Source organism: Mesoplodon mirus, assembly GCF_964341445.2.
Source record: "Mesoplodon mirus genome assembly, chromosome: 4".
NCBI lineage: Eukaryota > Metazoa > Chordata > Mammalia > Artiodactyla > Ziphiidae > Mesoplodon > Mesoplodon mirus.
In genome coordinates, this window is record NC_138979.1 from 59,501,500 (window position 1) to 59,519,203 (window position 17,704).

General features: G+C 47.4%; 1 protein-coding gene and 1 long non-coding RNA gene across 2 annotated transcripts in view; one reads left to right on the forward strand and one right to left on the reverse strand.

The window, feature by feature from the left end:
* Positions 1 to 1,338, reverse strand: part of LOC309802723 — a 31,077-nt gene extending 29,739 nt beyond the window's left edge. Inside the window, exon 1 of the long non-coding RNA XR_014293861.1 lies at positions 965 to 1,338. This is a non-coding gene — a long non-coding RNA (uncharacterized lncRNA). The remainder of the gene's footprint in view (positions 1 to 964) is intronic.
* Positions 1,339 to 1,473: 135 nt separating this feature from the next.
* Positions 1,474 to 3,631, forward strand: RPLP1 (ribosomal protein lateral stalk subunit P1). Its single transcript, XM_082618878.1, has 4 exons — positions 1,474 to 1,670; positions 2,364 to 2,438; positions 3,182 to 3,299; positions 3,512 to 3,631. The coding sequence occupies exons 1-4, from the start codon at positions 1,599 to 1,601 to the stop codon at positions 3,589 to 3,591; spliced, it is 345 nt and encodes a 114-aa protein (XP_082475004.1). The 5' UTR covers positions 1,474 to 1,598; the 3' UTR covers positions 3,592 to 3,631.
* Positions 3,632 to 17,704: the final 14,073 nt, after the last annotated feature.

Below are 17,704 nucleotides of genomic sequence, written 5' to 3' on the forward strand. Positions count from 1 at the left end.
TTGTGGATGCCCGAGGTGGGGATGCGGGGCTGAGTGAAACTGGTGAAGGGGGATCAAAGCTACAAATTTCCAGTTATAAAATAAATAAGTCATGGGGATGTAAGGTACAGCATGGTGACTACTGTTAATAATGTACCACACGCTGAAAAGTTGCTTACAGAGTAGACCTCATCACACACAAATAAATTTGTTCTCCATGTATGATTGATGGATGTTAACTAGACTTACTATGATGATCACTTCCCAATATAAACAAATATCGAATATTATGTTGTACACCTGAAACTAATATATCAATTATACCTCAATTAAAAAAAAATCTAAAGAAAACCTCTCAGCATGAACCCAACACCAGTTTCATTAGCTTCAAAGGACACAAAAAGGCAATACAGGGCTTCCCTGGTGGCGCAGTGGTTGAGAGTCCGCCTGCCGATGCAGGGGACACGGGTTTGTGCCCCGGTCCGGGAAGATCCCACATGCCGCAGAGCGGCTGGGCCCGTGAGCCATGGCCGCTGAGCCTGCGCGTCCGGAGCCTGTGCTCCGCAACGGGAGAGGCCACAACAGTGAGAGGCCCGCGTACCGCAAAAAAAAAAAAAAAAAAAAAAGGCAATACAGCACCTAGCCAGACAGCCGTTACATCAAGAGGTCTTTTAACATCACAAGTACAGTTTCAAGGCGTTTACATCCAACCACGGGGTCCCTTATTTAAAAAAAAATGAAGCTGAAGTGTAAAGTTCCCCTATATTCCTAATATATCTTTTATGCTTTGGGGGAAAAAAAAAAGACAAAATTTACTCATAATCCCCAGACCCATCCCTCTCTGCACACACAAGAAGGAAGCACTGAATTTAGGTTCCTAGATTCCAAATCCAGGCTCGGCCTCGTAGTAACTGCGGAATCTTGTGTAGTTACCGGGCCTACACCTTAGTTTCGCCACCCACAAAATGGAGATAATAGTACTTACCTCTTATGCTGGGTGAGGATTAAGTGAATCCTTGCAGAGTGTGGCTCAGTGCCTGGGTCACAGTAGGCGCTCAAGTGCCTCTGCTACAGTAACGTTGCAGGTTTCTCATTTTCTCCTATATTCACTTAGTATTTTATCCGAGAAGCTGCGCTAAGCACAGGGACCTCCAGGTTAAAACCTATTTCCTGCTCTTCAGCAGGTCACTGCCTGCTTAAACACTCTCACAGGGCTACAGCAGGTGGGAGTGATACCTATTTATCTAGGTAACTTTTTGCTAAAAATATTTTTACTGTTCACAAGCTCTGAGTTTTTACCCAAGCCACGGGAATTGGCGTCTGCAAACACCTAGCAACTTTTTGAACCCGCAAACGCGCGAGATAACGTGTTTGCGCAGGCGTCTTTGGTGTGTTGTCGCGATAGGCTCTAGTCACGCCTCTTCCGGCAGGCTCGGGCGCCGATTGGTCCGCGTGGCAGGTATAAGGGGCTGCGCGAAGGCGGGCACTTCCTTTTCCTCAGCTTCCGCTAAGGTGCTTGGTCCTTCCGAGGAAGCTAAGGCCGCGTTGGGGTGAGGCCCTCACTTCATCCGGCGACTAGCACCGCGCCCGGCAGACCCTGCCTAGCCCTCTCCCGCACCATGGCCTCCGTCTCGGAGCTCGCCTGCATCTACTCGGCCCTCATCCTGCACGACGATGAGGTGACGGTCACGGTGAGTGCGAGCCTGGGCCGGTGGCGGGGCGCAGGTTACCCGCCCTCACAGGCGTCCGGGGCGGACTCTTATGGCCGGAGCCGCGGCCATCGACACCCCGACGGAGGGGGACGGGCGCCCATCGGGTGGTCCCCTGTGAGGGCGGCCTGGGGCCTCGGCCACGTGCCCGCCCCGGAGGGAGTGGCTTTCACTTGGCGGCGGCGCGCTCGGGCTTTGACAACCTGTATTTAGAGTAATTTGTGCAACACGTGGGCAGCCTCATCCGCAGCTAGAAAATGCCCCAGGACGCTTTATACCTCCATTTGGTGTGATTTCCTTTCTTGCTCTTGAGAAGACTCCCTGGGGCCTGGCTGCGTGGTGTGGAGGCTCTGCTGCACCTCTGGCCTTGCCTCACAACTTAAAATAGCTGCGTGACTTGGGCAAGTCCCAGCCTGTGAAGTGGCAGCGATGAACTCGAGGCCGTGCAAAGTACCTGGCACACAAGAGCAGAGGCTTTTTAAATTTTTTTTGTCTTTAGAGTGGAAGAGTCGTCTTAAATTAGCATACATGCGATGCCGATAGAATATTTGAACTGGGTAAACGTAGTTTTGTACCCACGTTAAGAGTGATTTGCTTTCAATTTACAGTATTTCGGAGACATTTACGAAAGCTAAACTTCGCTGTCTGATGGATTGCCGTTTTTATTTGTTTTAGGAGGATAAGATCAATGCCCTCATTAAAGCAGCCGGTGTAAATGTTGAACCTTTCTGGCCAGGCTTGTTTGCAAAGGTAAGGTGATGGTGGCAATAATTTGGAGAAGCAAATTTTGGAAGACGAGTAAATCAGGTGCTCATGCTAAACTCCAGAAGTGCCAGAATTCCACTGGACTTGTCCAAGTATGAGCAATAATTTCCTCACATTTCTACCTCTGGGAGCGAATTAAGGTTTTGCTTTGTCATGTCTTTGTCTCTTTTTCTTGGTCTCAGACTCTGCTTTCTCTTTCCTTCTGTTCTAAAATCATGAGGAAAATATATTAACCAGGTCATTCCTTCATAAAAGGGTCACCCAGGAGGTAATATCACCTGTGCTGTTCCAAGTAAATCCTGCCAGCATGGTGATGGCCTTTTATTGACCACTTATTCTGTGTTGGAATATAAAAGACTAATGAAAACCGGGTTCCTACCCAAGGAACTTAGCACTGGCTACCTTCCATTGTGTAGGTAACTTAATCTCTGGCAAGTGAAACTGATAGCCTCTAACTATTCATCTTGTGTCCTTCAACCTTGAGACTTGAAAGATTGGACACATTGTTCGTAAATCATCTTCAGTGAATTCCCTTGGGAAAAGTCCTAGAACTACGTAGTATAAAAAAATTGAATTCACTCTAAGGAGGAGACATGAACTGTGGAAAGCATCCTGGTTTGAATGTTTAAGGAAGCTTGAAATTTCTCCTAGCAAGTTAAGCCAGCATTTTGGTGCTGGAACAAAAGGACAGGACTAAGCATTTACCTATATATGCATATGTATTGCAGGCTTTGGCCAATGTCAACATCGGGAGCCTCATCTGCAATGTGGGGGCAGGTGGACCTGCCCCAGCACCTGGTGCTACACCAGCAGGAGGTCCCGCCCCCTCCACCACTGCTGCCCCAGGTAGGAAACTTGGTATCAGAGTGTGGAGATTAGAAGTATTATAGGCAAAATTGTTCTTCATTTGCTAAGAGTAGATGATGTATAGAAATCTTAAAACCAGAGGCATAGTTTGATGAGGGAAATCTAGGGTATTTTTGACCACGAAAGTTGAAGGGCCTGGAGCTCTTTGGAGTTTTAGAGAGGTAACTGACTATTTTTTCTTTTGTTTTTAGCTGAGGAGAAGAAAGTGGAAGCAAAGAAAGAAGAATCTGAAGAGTCTGATGATGACATGGGCTTTGGTCTTTTTGACTAAACCTCTTTAGTAGCACGTTCAATAAAAAGCTGAGTTCTTTGCTGCTGTTTGTCTTACTGATAGTTCTGGGGATGTGTTGTGTAAAGATGAACTTTGCTTTCAGTGGTCTCTTCCTGAAGAAGCTGGGTGCAGCATTGAGAACTGCATGGAGAGGCAGGAGGAGAAAGGTTAGAGCAGACACCTTGTCCAGACTACCCGCATGACTTCATGATTACAGGCTCCGTCCTCTAGACCTGAATAAGAGTCACTGTTGGGGGTGATCCAGGCCTCAGATTTTTGAAAAACTAACAAATGAAGTAGCTTTGCGGGGAGAGGTGATTGAATGGTGATGTGAAGTGGAAATTGGTTTGGTTTTCAAAATGCCAGGGCCACCCTAGGACTTGGATTTATATCACATGATTCTTGTGTATTCAGAGCATGTTAGGTGCCAGGCACTTGGGACATCTGTGCAATTAATAGATGGGGACATGGGATTGAGGAGTTGAGCAGGACTTTCTGGCCCCGACTGCCCTCACTCCAGCGTATAGGACCATTTGTACATGTTACTATAGCCATTTGGGCAAGTGGCTGGTGTATCTTGTAAAATTGGACATCCAAGATACATCTCTGGTAATGTTTAAAGCAGTGCTGAAAAATAAAAATCTCAAAGGTCCGTCAAATAAGTGGCCCTCAAGTTATCAGTGGTGGAAACTACAGATACGGAGGAATTCTTACAGGGTGAGATTTAAAAGCAAGTCTTAGTAAATAACATATATATAGTTACCCTTTTTGTAAAGCTCAAATTTTTAAAGAGATTAAGGCATTCATATCTGATAAAAAAGATAAGGTAGGGTAAATTAGGGCCTGAGGTGGCTGGGGTACAATGAGAACACAATTTAGATATGGAAAAGGGCATTGCGGAGCACTAAAGAATGTGTCATAAAGGTGATCTACATCCATGTGGTAAGTGCCTACTTTTCCTCACTTTCCTCATCCATAGCTCACCTAAATGAAGGTCACCACTGTGCTAATCTCAGGCGTACAATAATCCCATGCTGGTAAGACCCCATGTCAGGTGGGTAAGTAGAAGCTCAGGTTTTCATGCCTTTGGTTACGAAGTAGTAAGTGTCTGGAAGGACTAAAGCCAGGCAATGACTGCAAAGCCTACTTTAACTGCATCTCTCCCCATGCTCCTGCCCCTTAGCTTTCTTCTCTGTAGTGCTGAGAGTACATCCTCTAGAGTTCTGAGATAACGGGTTTCTTACATTTAGCATTCAAGAAGGGAACACCCACGTCTAATTTAGCTGAAATATTTTTTGGACGGGTTAAAGAGAATACAAGGTAAAGGAAAGCACAGCATCTAAAACAGCTGAAAATTAGTGGTAAATTGGGATATTATAAATTTAAGTTAGCCAAACCAAACAATATAATCACAAATGTTCACTCTAGCAAGACTCATGTTAACATGGCCTAATGGATGGCCCAGCTTTTTAAAAGAAACCTTTAATATAGTAAAAACCTAATACAGCTAAAAAACCTTCCCAAAGAATGATCTGATAATCAAATTAGGGGACCCACATCCACATGTAGGAATGCCAGTCTTTTATTCATTTGATATCAGTAGTAAAACTTGTCCAGTTCCACCCACCTTTCAGTTCTCTGAGCCTCAATTTCCGCTTTGCAAAATGGAAATCATATCTACTTCATGTTAGAGAATGAACAAAGTAATGCTTGCTGGCATGTGGATATTATTTTCCTTCTGCATAAGGCCCAAGGAGCACAGCTGGCATCCCTGGTTTCTAGAATCCCAGGTGCAACCTTGTGCTCCCCAAGCCCCCTCCCTGCCGATCCTGCCCAATCATGGTTTCTTTACTATGACCCTTGAGGGCTGCGTACCTGCTTGGTTTCTTAGAACTAGTTTCACACTTCTGATGTTCACCAAGCATACTTGTTACTTTTTAAACAGTTCCTTGTTCTTAAAATTCGATTCACATCTGTGGCTACTGAAAGCATACCTAGGTCCATGGCCAGCTCACTCACCCCTCTAATAATCCTGCATTAGCAGGAAGCCAGCATTAGGTATATGGGCTCTAATCCTCATGTTCTGAAGAATCTTGGGAACAGACATGTTCATTGACAAACCACCTAAGAAAACTTTTTAAAAGTTCTCAGGGGCTTCCCTGGTGGTGCAGTGGTTAAGAATCTGCCTGCCAAGGCAGGGGACATGGGTTCGAGCCCTGGTCCAGGAAGATCTCACGTCACGGAGCCCCTGTGCCACAACTACTGAGCCTGTGCTCTAGAGCCTGCAAGTCACAACTGAGCCCGTGTGTCACAACGACTGAAGTCCACGTGCCTAGAGACCGTGCTCTGCAACAAGAGAGGCCACAGCAATGAGAAGCCTGTGCTCGCCGCAACTAGAGAAAAGCCCACGCATAGCAACAAAGACCCAACGCAGCCAAAAATAAACCAAAATTTAAAAAAATTATTTTAAAAAGTCCACAGAATATGTTGGACAATGGGATAGGTTTAAAAAAAAATCCGAAGTGCCTATCAACTGTTTTACTCTAATTGTTTTTTTGTTGTTGTTCTTTCTTCTCAGCTAAAAATGGTAAGGAGAGATCCATACGTGAAATGTGAAGTTTTAAAACCACCTTTTGGAAAAGAAAAACCAATTGAAAGAATTCAAAATATTTATGCAACAAGACCACTTGGTATATTGTTACAACTTCAAATAAAATGTGTCAGATCCTTTCTCTCCCATAATTGGAAGGGGCATATACAGTAAAATTCTGAGGGAACAGTGTGACCAGGTGATCATTGTTTTGGCTGGGTAGCACTTTATAATTTAGAAGTAACTTTCACACATTCTCCCATTCTGAACTTTACATGTCAGGATAACTTGATTAGCCCTGTTTATATATCAAGACCCCATTGTTGGGAGGGCTTGAGAGCTCTGTCGAGTTCACACAGCTAGTGCAGGGCCTGCCACCTCAGTTGTCTCAAATCAGAATTGCTTCTACCAGACCTGGTGTCCCCTCCATACACGTGCTACGTAAGGTACAGTGACCAGCCCTTGATTGTTTTCTCTGTCACTTTGCAAGCCACTTCTCTCTCATCTCCTTATCTTTGCAATCAAGGCTGGACACTTCAGCTTGACATAGACGGGCTGCTTTTAAGAGAAGACTGACGTTTCTAGTTCTGAAATAGCCAGGAGATGCTCCTCAAAGTCAGAACACAGACACCACAGAGCATGCATCATGGAACCTGGACTGTTCAGGTCAGATTCAGCTATCTTATGGAACACTAATGTCAGGACACAGGCTCAGGGGCCATCACATAGTTTCACAGGATTGCTCAAATAGTTATGAGCTTCCAAAGAATCCTCCAAGTTCTACTCAATTTAACTCACTGAAACTTCCACTCCTCTTACTTGTATACTTTGAGGGTTATTATGATGTCCAATTAAGGTAAGAAACGTCTGTCTTTCACCTTCCAGATCTTTGCACTTGGCTATATCCCCCATCTCCCTGGGTCATCTACTACCTACCCCAGTTAATTCTACTCCTGGCCTCAGGAAGCCCACCCCAGGCTATGTTAAATCTCTGCCTTAAGTTCCCTATATACCACTTCTTAAAAGTAAATGTGTAATTGTGCATTTTTGACAGTTTGTTCAATATCTTCCTGGCTCCATGCACTGAGTTCGGGGATCAGGGCTGTGTTGCTCACCTGCATCCCCAGTACTTATCACAACGCCTGGCTTATTGTTGGCATTACTATTATATTTATCAGAGCCAAACCCTCTCCTTTCACACGGAAGGTAATCAGTGCCCAGACAGAAGGAGGACCTTGCTCAGCAGCAGTGACTGGCCAAGCCAGAAGTGGAACCCAAGTCTCTGGACTAGCGGATGCCCTTTCCACTGCAGCAGGCCTGCCCCCTACCACAAGCCTCGTTAAGTCAATTCACACTTAGTACGCACCTGCTAGGTTGCCAGGTACAAATGTAGGTGTTCAGGCCCTGAGATGGGAACCCACGGACCCACATGAGGACTGAAGGCGCAAGACGCTGGTACCCGGTCTGGCTTTACACATTCCATAATCCTAAATCCGCAAGACCCGGGTCCGCGGACTCAAACGAGAGCGTCCCGGCATTCCCCCAGGTGATGCCAGAGCCACGCCTTATTGATGAGCGTGGAATTCTCAGCAGGTAGGACAGCAGAAGCAAGGAGTGGCGCCCCGCAGCCCGCAAACTTCCGTCTGGACATTGTGACCTGTCATCTCCCCCATCACGTCTACATCGCCTAGCATGAGGGGAGAATATGCAGGAAAACTTGGAGACTGAGACCAGGCGACCGGGTGAAGTGTTCTCAGCTCTCCTCAGCCGTACATTCCGGAGAAATCACGCTCCTCAAAACTGGCACTGACGCCTGGGCTTCGGACACCCGCGCTCAAGTTCTTATAGTGCGCCTCTCGCCAATCAACGTCCGCGCTGGGAGGAAGGGGCGGGACGGGAGGCGGGGTTAGAAGCCGAGTGTGGCCAAGGGAAGCGAACTCCTCAATTGCACTGAGGCATAATGACCGCTAGGGGCGAGCGCGCCTCGGGGCTTTTGCGCGTGCCCGTTACCATCTATCCAGCTAGTAAAAGTTTTTAAGTCTGGTTTGGCGGCGGCATCGCAGTCGCGGGCGCCAGTGAGTGGATCAAGGCAACTAATCTGTTGTGAAACCTCTAGGTCAGGAGATTCCTGCTCTATCATTAACCAACAGGAATGGGATGGGGCATATTTGTAAATTGGGAATAACGAGCCCGTTCCTGCCATAATGCTGTTTCTTTGAGGGGTGGGGAGCAACAATAGATTTCGGCGCTTGGACATTACTAATTAATATCACGGAGTTAGCTCCCTGTTCTTTTTTTTTTTTTTTTTTTTTTTTTTTTTTTTTTTTGCGGTATGCGGGCCTCTCACTGTTGTGGCCTCCCCCGCTGCGGAGCACAGGCTCCGGATGCGCAGGCCCAGCGGCCATGGCTCACGGGCCCAGCCGCTCCGCGGCACATGGGATCCTCCCAGACCGGGGCACGAACCCGCATCCCCTGCATCGGCAGGCGGACTCTCAACCACTGCGCCACCAGGGAGGCCCCCCTGTTCTTTTATATTGGGGGCAGTGGATCCTGCCTGTTCCCAGCACCTTGGTTTCCAGAAAGCGGTTTTTTGCCCAGAGAAAGAAGCGGGAAGATTTGTTTTACTTTTGACTGCTTATCATTAGCTGAGTCATCTGGGAAGCTGTTAAACAAAACGAAATAAAACAAAATACCCGAATGAAACAAACAACAACTAAATAGCTTCCTGGGCCCCTCCACAGGTCGATGAACCAGGACCTCCCAGAAGGCGGCAGGGAGTCTGCATTTTAACTAGCTCTCCTGAGGAATTTGATGAGTAGGGTTGGGAACTCCTGGTTTAGGGCAAACCCACCTCCTCAGCAGTGCCTGCCATGTAGGTGGTGCATAATAAGCATTGTTTGAAAGAATGACTGTGTACACCTGAAACTAACCCAACATTGTAAGTCAACTATAAAATAAAAATTAAAAACAAAACACAAAGGACAATTAATAACTGTCTTCAGATACTGAAGGAAGATTTAACAGTTGAATTATAAACCATGTTGTCAACACTTGGAAGATGGACCGTTGCTTTCAGTGAAAATGACTACAACTTTTTAAGCAGTGTAATTGGGTTCCATCTCTCAGAATTTAAAGTGCCCTTACCTTCCACTCAGGAATTTCACTTATAGGAATCCATCCAAAAATACATGTACAATTTCACTAAAGCATTATTTGTAAGAGGGGGAAAAAAAGTGCATGAGAGGAGGCTTTCATGTAGCCATTAACAGGAGTGCTGCTACTGAAAGATATCTATGACACCTTGTTAAGGGAAAAAGGCAAATTACAGACTATTATACATAATGTGACCCCAAAAGATTCACATGCATATGTTTATATGTGTAAATAAAATTTCTGGAAGGATTCAAAAGTAACAACAGTGATTACCTCTGAAAGGAGAGATTGGACAGGGCAGGAGAGAGATTTTTTTCCATTTCAGTTTATCCTTTTCCATATTGCTTGCATTTAAAAAATCCATGACCATGCATTACTTTTAATAACTCTTAAGTCCGGTTTAGTAATGGCAATGTGGTCTCTGACGCTGGTGAGTGGATTAAAGCAACTAATCTGTTGTGAAACCTCAATGTCAGGAGCATCCAGCACTTTCATTAGCCAGCAGGAATATGGGACATATTTGTAAATGGGGAATAATGACCCTGTTCTTGCTGTAGGGCTGTTTGAGAGTTGGGGAGCAACAGTGAACGTTATTATTAATTTTTCAAAAATTGGAGGGGCTTTCATATGAAAGAGAAGCTCACTTTATTCCAAGGAGGTATGGAGGGAAGAACTCTGACCAATTTTGAGAGCGTTTTAGCTCAAAATAGGGAAAAACTTTGCTGGGCATTAGGCAGAGGCTGGGATAAATAAGACAATAAATCTGTTTACGGAATGAGTGTGGACTAGATACGTCTTCCATCGGTGAGATCCCATCAGTCTCTTGGGATAGAGGGTTAAGGCCTCTGATGTCAGACTACCTGGGTTGACTCAAATCCCACTCTGCCACTAAATAAGGCTGTGTGACCTTAGGAGAACTGTCTAACCTCTCTGTGCCTCCGTTTCTTCATATGCATGGTGGGGTTAACGATGAGATCTACCTCACAGAATTCTTGTAGTATTCAATGAGATGGCACATGTAAAACACTTAGCACAGTTCCTGTTCAAAAAATGTTAGCATTTCTTTGCTATCTCATATGATGGATTGACATTTAAAAAATTAAAAAGAGCATCAGAGAAAAAATGCCTACTATTGGAGCAGCTGTTTTATTTTTACACCATTTAAATTTTCATGGAAACAGCCACATACTGGATTTTCAGGATTAATGGAATTAGTAGATTGGTAGAATTGCATTCATGTCGGATGGCTTTGCTTACAAATGGAATTTTTGAAAGTTTCTTTCTTCCAGATGCTTGCTCAGTGCTGCCCCTGCGTGGTGAGGCAGGCAGGTAGGGGTGCGGGCTGTCGGCCCAGGGGTGAGCAAGGCAGTCCACACATTTGAAAGGAAAGGCATGTTTGTGTGCCCACCAGTGATCCAGTCAGGAAGAAACCAAGTGCATTTTCACATGGTCTTGCCTCCTGTGTAATTTACTTAAGCATATTAAGAGGAAAATTCAAATGTGCTAAGTTCATTTCTTGTCTAAGAACAAGGAAGAACTTTACTGAGCTGCTGTGCAAGCTGCTGTACCCTTGGCTTTCCTCCAAGGTTGCTGGAAGAAACGGCCACGTGAAAACCACTTCTGCTTTTTCCATAAAACTTATGGAGGCTGTTGTGTTGTTACTGTCTCCTAAATAAGGTCTTGTGTGAAAAATTCTTTTAAATTTAGGACCAGAAGTGGCTTCCCTGGTGGTGCAGTGGTTAAGAATCTGCCTGCCAATGCAGGGGACACAGGTTCGAGCCCTGGTCTGGGAAGATCCCACATGCCGCGGAGCAACTAAGCCCGTGCGTCACAACTACTGAGCCTGCACTCTAGAGCCCGCGAGCCACAACTGCTGAGCCCGCGAGCCACAACTGCTGAGCCCGCATGCCACAACTACTGAAGCTCATGTGCCTAGAGCCCATGCTCTGCAACAAGAGAAGCCACCGCAATGAGAAGCCTGCACACTGCAATGAAGAGTAGTCCCCGCTCGCTGCAGCTAGAGAAAGCCCACACGCAGCAACGAAGACCCAACACACAGCCAAAAATAAATAAATTTATTAAAAAAGAAAAAAAATTTAGGACCAAAAGAAAATTTGTATCCTCCAGGGAATTGGTAGCCAGGCCTCCTTTATAATAACAAGAGCTCTGTGACTTATCACGCTCTCTTCTCTGCCTGAGAAACAGCACCAGGCTTAATGCCCAATCTCAGCTATTAAATTGACCTAAATGGATAATGGATTTGCTTCCTCATCCTTTGCTTGGTACTGATTTAAAAAAAAATTTTTTTTTCTTTTTTTGTGGCTCTTGTAATGACTTCACGGCATACTTGTACTTTGATCTATGTTCTCATATCCTTTCAAGAAAGAGGAAAGGAATCCATAAATTAAACAGAGTGGAATGTTTCAAGTTGGTTGGTATGTGTGTGTGTGTGTGTGTGTGTGTGCGTGTGTATGAAAAGTTATTTGAGATGATTTTAAGTCGGTGGTTGCACTTGGGTTTTTGAGACTAACAAGTTTACGGGTCAAAGATTTCAGACCCAAATGTTTTTTTACTTGGGAAAATGAGAAGCTCATGTAAACAAGGCCATCAAGGAAGTTATGGTGTGGGCAAAGGACCAGAAGCTATTAAGGTTTGTTTCCTTAGCCACTACCACTAAGGGCAATATTGAATCAGCATTAATATTTGCAGACAGAAAGTTCTGTCACCTATTTGGACGAAAAATATTTTCTCACCTCTGTCTTCATTAGGGCTTCACTTCCTTGAAGTGGTCTTTAAGTATAAAAATTGTCCTGGGAAGGTTAAGACATAAGTTCCTTGATGCCTCCGAGCAAATGGATGGACTCCCAAATTCTCCTTTCTGAGGGTCCTTTCAGAGTCTGGTTCTGCTTCAGCTGGCTGTGTGACAATCAATAAGTCCCATGACCTCTCTGGTCCCCACACCCCACACCCCCCCCAGCATGAAGGGCTTACAAGGAAGCTTCTGCCTCACGCAAGGCCAATGCCGGCTCCCTCCCAGGGCCCCGCGAAGCAGCCGGTGCCAGAGGAGTCGCCTTCCAGTCCTCAGGCGCACCACAGCTCCCGGCTCTGTTTACTCTCAAGTAAAGCCTTCCTTCTGTTTACTCAGCAAAGATTCTTTTAAGACAGGCTAAGCACACGGTTTACTCTGCTAAGAAGCCTTGCCATTTACTGTGAGGACCTGTGTTGACTTATTCTCGAGTCTCCGTTGACATTCACTGGGAAACGTTAACGCAAACACAAGGAGACATCCTGGGAGCTCCAGCCCTGACAAAGTGCTCTGGAAAGGGCCATCCTTTCTGTTTTGGTTTAGAACCACCTCGATAGTTAAAAATAACAGTCATGTACCACACGACGAGATTCTAATGATCTCCTTTTCGGTTTTAGATTCGGTTTCTGAACACTTAGGCTAAAGGGCTCTGGAAAGCTTGCAGCATTAATTCTGGACGAGACCGTGTCTGTGCCAACCTCATTCCGGGCACAGCTGCAAAGAACCTGGGCTGGGGGATCAAGTACAGCTCGGCCTCTAGGTGGCCCTGTGATTTTGAGACAGTTGCTTCCTCTCTCTGGCTCTTGGCTTTCTCATCCATAGGGTGGGGGGAAGTGGTTTCCTTGCTCATCTCCCCAGCTAGACTGGGCCCGGGGCCTGAGCACTGATCCTAAGAGCGCTCAAAAATGTTTGTTGAATAAGTGGATGAATAAGACACGCCAGCTGATCCCTCCCGCTTTGCTCTTGTGCCTGAATCCTCCCCAAAGACCGGCTTGGCCTTGAGTCATTGTCTGACAAGATCTGCTAATGGGGTCATTGCAGACAACCACAAACCCCCAACGTCTGAATCAGCCGTTGTGGCTGCCAAGGGGTTTCACTTGCCTCCATCTCCATCTCCTCCCGGCTCCCCATCCAAGCTGATGCTTGTAAAGGAAACACCTTTGCAGGTGAGGGGACTATGTATTTGGTTTGTCTTCATTGCCTGGAAACTGTTGACATCCCGAGACATTCTGTTGCCTTCACTGGCTCATGAAAAATTGATGACTTTTTTCTCTGTCAACAAACTCGCGGTCTGTTCACCTGGGCTGGGAAAGAGTGGGAAGCTTGCTCCTTGCTCTGCAGCTGTTTGCTTTCTTTCAAGCTGTTGGGTTACTTTTCTTAGAGGTGGCGGTGGGGACCAGAGGCAGTGGGGCCGGTTGAGTGCAGCTGTGTGCAGGTAGCCGATGCTAACGTGTAGAGGGCTGGTTTTACTTCCCTCAAGTGCTCCTTCAGTTCCACCAAGCGTCTTCCCCAGCTGATCAGAAGCATCCCTCCCCTCCAAGGCATCCCCTGGGTGCACCCTGCCCAGAGGCCTTCTCTGGCCTTTCCGGCCCTGGATCCTCCTTGTCCCCTGGGGGCAGCCTGCAATGCACAACTACTGTCCATTTTCCTTCCGCTTGGTCTGGTTTCTCCTCTTGGCAGTGGAACAGCCTTGTCGCCCCATCCCTGAGGGCAGGCAGTTGATCTTCCCGGACAAGCATAGCATATTAGACTTAGAAAGGATCTCAGAGAGCATCTGTGGAAGAGGAAGCTAAGAGTGGCAAGGTGATGTGACCATCCAATTTTGGACTTAAGCTCAGGGTGTCTATCACCCTTGCCCTACAGCAGGTCAAGACTCCCACCCCTACCTCTCAGCTTGCCAGGGGAAGGATCTGCCTTCCCATAGGCCTCCTTGGCTCTGACAGAGTCAGCTTTCCTGCTCATGTGTCTCACAGATGGAGAGCTCAGAACCCAGGATCTGGCTTCTGACCGCTGTCTTTGGGGCCCTGCCCCTGGGGATTTCTCAGGCCTATGCTATCCCTCTGGCTCCAGCTGCAAGTCCAGGGATGCACCCCGAGTCAGCATCAGGACCCAATTCTGAGGATGGCACAGAGTCCCTGCCTCTACTGAGGCAGTGCCCTTGGGAATGGATTCCTCATAACTAGCCATGGGACCTCAGGCAGACATTTTGCCCAGTGGCCATTTGGACCAGTGCCACTCAAAGTGTGATCCCTGAACTGTGCTGGCTCACACACTATTGTTACCTGAAGACAGGTACAGGAAGTACTCACTGAGAACTTGTGAGGAAGCATTTAGAAACTTTTATAGCAATTTGACATCATTCAAGCAGCATTTCATTTTTTAAAAGTAATTCATTTTTATGAATTTTAACAAAAAGTATTGGTCCATGACAGATTGAAAGTTGAAAAAAAAAAAATGACAGCGTGGTCCTTCTCCACGGATGTCTTAGGAAGCGCTGCACCTGACCTCGTTTTCCAGCCTGCACTGGGGTGCTCCCCAAAGAGCTGTGGTCCTGTGAAGTTCTCCTTTGCGGCAGGAGGGGGCGACAGAGACATAGATAATCCGTCCTTCCTCAAGCAAGGCCAGTTCATTCTCCAAGCATCCTCCATTTGACCACTTCTGGATGCTGGGACATGGGGAGAAAGGAAGTCTTTCTTCTTTATGTTTGCCTCAGCTGAGAGAAGAGTCACCAGAGAGAACGTCCAGTAGGGCTGGCCACGTGGAGATGGCAGGAAAGTGTGGATCCCAGCCAGGGACGTTCTTCCTGGGGAAGCGTAGCTGTGGCTTGGGCATATAGCAGCAGAGCTCTGAGCCTGGGTTTGAATCCTGACTCCTCCTCTTAGTTGCTGTGAGACCTTGGCAAAGCCTCTTAATCTCTGGGAAAGCCAGTTTCTTCAAGTGTAAAGGGGTCACGATAATGGTACCTACCCCACAGGGCTCTTGGGGGATTTAAGGAGATGATCCACGTAAAGCACTTAGTACTGTGCCTGGTCCGTACAAACAATCAATCAATATATGTCTTCACTATCAGGACAGTCCCATTATGCCTTGTTCTCTCTCAGTCCCTGCAAGGTTGGGAAATACCCCCATTTCTAGATGGGCAGGTGGAGGGCAGCCAGGCTCCTTTCCACCAGTCACTCTGGACCCTGTGACACGGGGAGATTTGGCTCAGTCCCCACCTCCTCCAGGAAGTCTGCTGTGATAGATGCAAACTGCATGAGTCTTCCTGTCCTGGCTTCATTTTTCTAAGTACTATTTTTTCTAATTTCTTCCTACTCCACATCTCCCCAGCTTTGCACAGACTCTGCACATTGCATAGTATATAAGGCACCTTGCCACTGGAAGGCACCGTGACATGGTGGTTACAAGCCTTGAACCTGGAGCCCTGGCTCTACATCTTTCCAGTTGTGTGACTTTGGGCAACTTGCTTGACTCCTCTGAGTTCTCCTTATTCTACCTTATGTACTACTGTGGTAACTGAGTGAGGTAATGTGGGTGAAGGTCAGGTGCCAATGGACATCAGCAGATGAGGAAACTGAGGTTCAGGAAGGAGACGCTCAGCTACTGGGTACTTGCTGTATATTAGACTCGAGACACCCCACAGCAGAGAGGTGGGCACTTTTGTCTCCAGTTGGCAGATCAGGGAACTGAGACTCAGTTTGCACACATCCGTAGGACTATGAAGAATTGGAGTTGGGTTGCTGACCTCCAGTGTCTGATACAAAGTCCAGAGTTCCTCTCTGCCTGCTTTTTTAAAAAAATATTTATTTATTTAAGTTTATTTTTGGCTGCTTCGGGTCTTAACTGCAGCATGCGGGCTCTTCGTTGTGGTGTGCAGGCTTCTCTGTCTAGCTGTGGCACGCAGGTTCTCTAGTTGTGGCTCACGTGCTCAGTAGTTGTGGCACGTGGGCTTAGTTGCCCCGTGGCATGTGGGATCTTAGTGCCCTGGCCTGGGCTCAAACCCGTGTCCCCTGCATTGGAAGGCGGGTTCTTTTTTTTTTTTTTTTTTTTTTTGCGGTACGCGGGCCTCTCACTGTTGTGGCCCCTCCCGTTGCGGAGCACAGGCTCCGGACATGCAGGCTCAGTGGCCATGGCTCACAGGCCCAGCCACTCCGCGGCATGTGGGATCTTCCTGGACTGGGGCACGAACCCGTGTCCCCTGCATTGGCAGGCGAACTCTCAACCACTGTGCCACCAGGGAAGCCCGGAAGGCGGATTCTTAACCACTGGACCACCAGGAAAGCCCCTCTGCCTGCTTTGTGACAGGAGGGTAGGACAATGTGGGGGTTTGGGGCCCCTTAGGCACAGACCTAAAAGCCCAGAAATAACATCACACTTTTCTCTCTGATTTGCTCCAAACCTAGAGAACTTTCAAGAAGACAGGGGTGTTAGTGAGAGACTGGGGCTCCTATTTGGGGGGACCCCAGAGCCTCTGTTAACAGGCAGCCCCTTGGCGTTAAACGGTCTTGCAGAAGAGAGTGGGAGCGAGCAGCAGGGGACACTGTGACAGAGGAAGAGGGCCAAGGCTTCCCTGGGAACGGACCCAGGGCTCTGACTGCTCCTGGGCAAACTCAGCTGCCTGAGGTGGGCAGTAGGACAGGAGCCTACGGGTCCACAGTGCATCCTCCACATGGGAGCTGAGAACTAGAGGGCTCTCCAGAAATCAGTCAGAACGGGCATAGTGAGCACTGACTTCGGAGCTGGCGGACTTGGATTTGAAAGTCTGCTCAGCTCTTTCTATCAACAGTTATGTGATACTGGGCAAGTCGCTTAACTTCTCTGGAGCCTCAGTGGCCTCAACAAAAACCAAAACCAAAAAATCTGTTTCATGGGGCTGTCGGGAGGATCAGTGTGATGATGTGGGTACATTTCTTAGCATGTGCCTGGCACCTCATGAGCATTCAGTGAATGGCAGCTATTACTAAGAGATATGTGATTTGCAGGGTCGTCCCAAAGAGGTGAGGCCCCTGCCCCTCAAGGTCTGGGGCCCTGTGCTGCTCTGTCCCCCTGCTGCGGCCCTTCATGGGCTCACCTCCTGGGACACTGACCTATGTAGGCCTCTTTCTGCCCAAGCAAACTGCCTATGCCCAAGGACAATGTTTGTTGTCAGAGGCTTGTGGATCCCATTAGGGCCAAGGTGCTTGTGGGAGGGCCATGGGGAGTGGGAGGGCCACGGGGAGTGGGAGGGCCACGTGGTCCCTGCCCTGCTGTGGATTTGTTGTAAGTCCCTTGCCTTCTCTGGGCCTCTGTTTCTCCATGCACAGCTGGAGGGCCTGCAGGAGATAAGCATGGAGGTTCCTCTTAGTCTAGCACTGGCCATCTAAGAATGTGTCCCCATCCTGCAAACATATTTATGTTTTAGCAGGGCCTTTTGCTGCAAAACCCAAAGTATGGCCTGAGGTAGGGAATGGGGAGGCTCCTAGCTAATGCTTATGGAGGAGAGCTGGTGACGACTTCCCTCAGCTAAGAGGCGACCTTGGCCTTCCTCACATCCAGCTTGCCTCTCCCGTGTGCCTCTACCCACG

Bases quoted from the DNA above. Each gene is read 5' to 3' on its own strand.
- RPLP1 (XM_082618878.1), top strand. From the start codon at position 1,599: ATGGCCTCCGTCTCGGAGCTCGCCTGCATCTACTCGGCCCTCATCCTG. The intron at 2,439-3,181 runs GTAAGGTGATGG...TATGTATTGCAG, and splicing joins GGCCAGGCTTGTTTGCAAAG to GCTTTGGCCAATGTCAACAT. The intron at 3,300-3,511 runs GTAGGAAACTTG...TTTTGTTTTTAG, and splicing joins CTCCACCACTGCTGCCCCAG to CTGAGGAGAAGAAAGTGGAA.